The sequence below is a fragment of the Gavialis gangeticus genome, unplaced genomic scaffold (assembly GCF_001723915.1).
Source record: "Gavialis gangeticus isolate Ggan-Ray unplaced genomic scaffold, GavGan_comp1, whole genome shotgun sequence".
NCBI lineage: Eukaryota > Metazoa > Chordata > Crocodylia > Gavialidae > Gavialis > Gavialis gangeticus.
The window spans coordinates 19,835,623-19,840,022 of NW_017728998.1; the positions used below are offsets into that span (position 1 = coordinate 19,835,623).

The following is a 4,400-nucleotide window of genomic DNA, read 5'->3' on the forward strand; positions in this document are numbered from 1 at the left end:
CCTTAGGCACACTTGCCATTTGTTGCCCGGGACATCCATCTGCTTTGTCCTTCCTAGAAAACATTGGGAAGGAGAGGAAATAAGAGATTCACCCAGGCTTCAAAGAGTGCATTTTAGTAACTTTGTAAGAGGACCGAGTGGCTTATTCAATTCATCAGGCTATTTCAGCTAGATAAGTTACTTGGTGTCCTGTGCTTAGTGAAGACTTGAATTAGGTCATCTTTATAAAGCAGGCCTAAAGAAAGAAAAATAAGTGTTTCTTCCAAGATCTATCCTGTTTGACTTTTTCCCTCTATCTTGTATGACTTCCCATAACAACAACTCTGAATTGAACCGTTATGGCCGTAGCTTTGCAATTCTGCTGTTTTTACTGTGGGGCTTAGTTTGATTATGCATCACTCAAGAATTATTAGTCTCCCTTTCTACAGATGGCCAACTCAAGGCCCTTTGCATTGCTAATTCATGCAAAAGCTACTAAATTTAGAGGGGTTGTGACAGTTAATATGTGCAAAGGGTTTGTCACACCAAAGGAATAGTTACTTCTTTGGAAGAACCCAGCAGTAATTTGGTCACGAAACACTTAAGGATGAAAGATTAAACCTCTTACTGCCATCACAAAATTATGTTGCTCTATCAAATTAAAAAAAAAATAATAATAATCAAGGATCATGATTAAGAGCAAGACTTCCTACATTCACATTTACCCTAAACATTTCATAACCAATAAAGCTATGAAAAGAAACTTAGTGTACAACCAAAGTTAAGCTCTCACCTCCAAACCCTTAGATTTCAGAATACTGCTTAAAGATACTTATAATTCTTGTTCCCGACTCTTCAATATTTGTAGAGCTTTATAATTTTTTAAATCTAAAATACAAAAATATGTAGGCATTTTGGAAACAAAAGTAATTTTCAGGTCTTGGCTGCTGTTGATATTTGTCAATGTTGATAAAGCTAACTGTGTTTTAAGAGTTATGTCTGCTGAACTATCCTTCTTTTTCAAAAAGTTTTCAATTAAACAAATCATGCTTTTGCCTAAAATTAGTGCAACAGAAAGTTTATTCTCAAGTTTGGTATCATTTTTATAAGCCTGTCCCAATACCCACTCGAGTCTGCAGTGGGTTTCAATTTTCAGTGAGCATAGATGAGATCTTAAATCTATAACTGAAAATTTAATTAAGCATATAAATCATTATCACTTCAAACTGTACTTAAAAATAGTAATTATCAATCATCTTATTACCCGATATTCAAAGTCAGCAAACTCCCTGCCTCCACGTCCTCCTCTGAATCCACCACGAAATCCTCGGGGGGTATTGAAGCCACCTCTTCCACCTCCTCGTCCTCTTCCGCCACGGAAGCCCATTCCTCCCCTACCTCGGAAACCTCCACGGCCACGATTTGGACGCAGCGGTATTCCGAAGGTTTCTGCATTTAGCCTTCTCTCTTCTGCCCAGGTGGGTCTTCGTTCTCTACCACATAAAGTAACCAGAGCCGCTTTTAGGCAAGTCTAAGAATGTTACTTTTGAAAAGTCTACACTGGGAAACTTGGCCAGCAACAGTTAAGTCACAAGACAGACATGAAAGACAACATCATTTGTTTAATCACTTTCTAACTCTCTTTGAAGTAGCATCAACTGGACACATCTGAATATCTGATATAATCTTACTGTGTAAACTTAAAGCAGTAGGCAGTAATGCAAAAAAAGGAGCTTAAACTCCTGAAAACTCTATGGTAATGACCGATTCTAGAGTATATTCTTAAAACCTGAAGAAAATCTTTAATAAAGCTAAAAAGCCTTACTGCCATTATCCATGTGCCAAACTGATATTTTACTGAGTTGTCCTTAAAAAAAAAAAAAAAAAAAAAGGGCATTTTGGTTTTTGGTCTGGAAATTGTATGTGTGCCTTGACTTCAGCTCACTTCCTATTTGTAGTCACATTTCAGTTACATGTAGCTTGTACTGCTGACATTACATTATGGAGAGGCAGAACACTGATTAGAATAATGAATTTCTTCTTACAGGCAGTACCTGTTGTCATCACAGGAAATGTTATCAAAGAAGGACTTGGTTTTGTCATAGTAGCAATTAGGGCCAAGGGGATCCTCTTCATCTGCATTCCCTTCACTGTTTTGGGTATCAACACCTGAGTCACCTTTATCTTCTCCATTTATAGGCTTCTCTGGTTTCTCAAGTTTATCTTCTAGAAAAACAAAAATAGTATTATTAAAATGGGGACAGAACAGAAGGCTGACACTAGCTTGTGCCATGTGTAACTTTTAAAAATTATGTATTTTTAATTTATAAGTACAAAGAAAAGATCTGAAGCCTAGGAGTCCCTCAGGACATTCCTATTTGAAGGGGAGCATACAGCAGTTTGTGAAATACATAAACTATAAAAGGGAATGCTTCTAACAAGATTTAGCATGCACAACCCTTGGATAACCTGGAAAGAGAACACAGAATAGTTTTCTATAATCAGATCTGAGTGCTGCTAACTATTACCAATGCCTCCTTCATTTAGATTTGTGGCATTGCCATCCTTAGGTCTGCTGTTATCTAGATTCTTTGCAGGTTAAAGAAGGCAGTATCAGTATGGGGCCCCAGGCCCCATTCATTTAATGGTGCAATGGGATCCAGTCCCAATGGTTCCATTACGATTTACAGAATCTCCCAGTACTGGGACTAGGTCCATAAAATCAGCTGATTGCAGGTCCCAGCCCTGGGACTGGTCCTAGGGCCCAATGCACCAGGACGTCAGAGAACTGTGTGCAGCTTAGCTACACATGCAGTTTTTAAAGTCCTGGCACACTGGGCCCTGGGAGAGATTTCCAATACCTGGAGTCCACACGCACCAGGAATATCAGAAAACTGCATGCAGTCAGACTGCACATGTGGTTTTTTAAAAGGTCCAGGAACATCTTTATAGCCGTTTTCTCCACAGACAAGTTTGAGGGCTGAAAAGGGTAGAATAAAGAAACATTACTTAAGAAAGTAATGTTCTAACATGTACCTAATATATTCAAATTGTGTAACTAACTTGAGATATTTTGTATTTCATAACTAAACTAAATTCTTTTCAAAATTCAGACTAAAGTACCAAGCCAAATATATCTTTCAAGCTACTAACACATAAGGAAAGATCTCACAGAATTAGTAATTTAGGGTAAAAATGGGAAGGGGGTGGGAGGAAATCCTAAGGGAGAAAAACACACAAAAATAAAAGGTTAGCATGAAAAATAAGTTTCCCCAAAGCAGGATTAAGTTCATTAAGCTACACAAATCTTTGTTTTCTTCCAATGCTGAAGTTCTGTACAGAAATGATTTTTTTACCTTTCAGTTTAAGTTTGTTATGAAATTCTCTATCAATCTCCTCCTTGTTGAATTGTGCATTTGCACTTTCAAAGTCAAAGTCCTTCTCAAACTTCATTGGGCCATCCCTCCTAATACCAAATCTTCCTCTGCCACCCCGGTGGCCTCCACGACCTCTCCGTGCTGAAGGGGCTCCTGGAACTGTAAGGATTAAGTTTCGAAGACATTTACAGCTTTCAACTGCCCCAGCATAACAGGTCTGTACCCCCTCCGTAATCTTTCTGCATTTCTTGCAAATAAAATGGATGTTTTGTTAGAGCATTTCACAATTTTAAGTTCAAATACCATAAATAATACGCTAGCAAAGAAATTCAAACGCCTTAGGAAGAGCCTACTTATCACTTATTTGAACAAGAAAGCTGTAGGAGTCAAAAGAGACTTAAGGGAGGAAAATATTTTGAATGTAATGCTTTAACCCAATATTTTACCTTTTTTTATTTAGTAACTTTGCTAAATAAATAATTATTAAAGTTAGAATTTCATGCTCATGCTTTTAGGATCAGTTATTTGTACTTATAGTTCTTGTCAAATCACTACTTAATCCGTTGCTAGTAATACATTCCCTTTCAGCTTCATTTGTTGTAATGCTACCCCAAATGAACACTATTGCTATCCACCAATAAGCTGTTCTGTGAAAGTGTCTTATGGTGCCAGAATTTTCTATAGTACCATACACTACACAGCAGTTCAAGTTAGCTCAATTTGCAAACAATTTTTAATTAAAAGAAAAAAAGTTTCCCAAATATCCACTTTACTGGAATACAGTGGTTATTACGTTTGCAGGTTTGGTAATTATGTTAATGAAGCTTTAAATTAAGTTTTAAAAGCAATGTTAGGTTTTTTCTTCAAAAAATATTTACCAATTTGTCGCTTGTCATTTCTGAGTTGTTCATTTTCTGACCTTGAAACCTTGTGTGCTTCAGCTAGAGAGAGGAGAGAGAGAACTGTTTTCCAAGCTATGTATGGTCCATCATACTTCTATACACAGCTATGTTGTATAGTTTTTCTTTTCTTTTTTTTTTTTTG

At 37.0% G+C, this 4,400-nt stretch overlaps 1 protein-coding gene across 5 annotated transcripts in view; it reads right to left on the bottom strand.

The window, feature by feature from the left end:
* LSM14A (LSM14A, mRNA processing body assembly factor) overlaps nt 1–4,400 on the bottom strand; it is a 34,754-nt gene that overhangs the window by 2,568 nt on the left and 27,786 nt on the right. For 2 of the 5 annotated variants that reach the window (XM_019505568.1, XM_019505567.1), the window contains exons 6-10: nt 4,235–4,297; nt 3,336–3,515; nt 2,025–2,205; nt 1,244–1,472; nt 17–53 (exon numbers count right to left, since the gene is read on the bottom strand). In XM_019505568.1, the coding sequence (XP_019361113.1) occupies nt 17–53; nt 1,244–1,472; nt 2,025–2,205; nt 3,336–3,515; nt 4,235–4,297 (690 nt within the window). The remainder of the gene's footprint in view (nt 1–16; nt 54–1,243; nt 1,473–2,024; nt 2,206–3,335; nt 3,516–4,234; nt 4,298–4,400) is intronic. The other 3 variants (XM_019505569.1, XM_019505571.1, XM_019505570.1) reach the window with 3 other exon arrangements.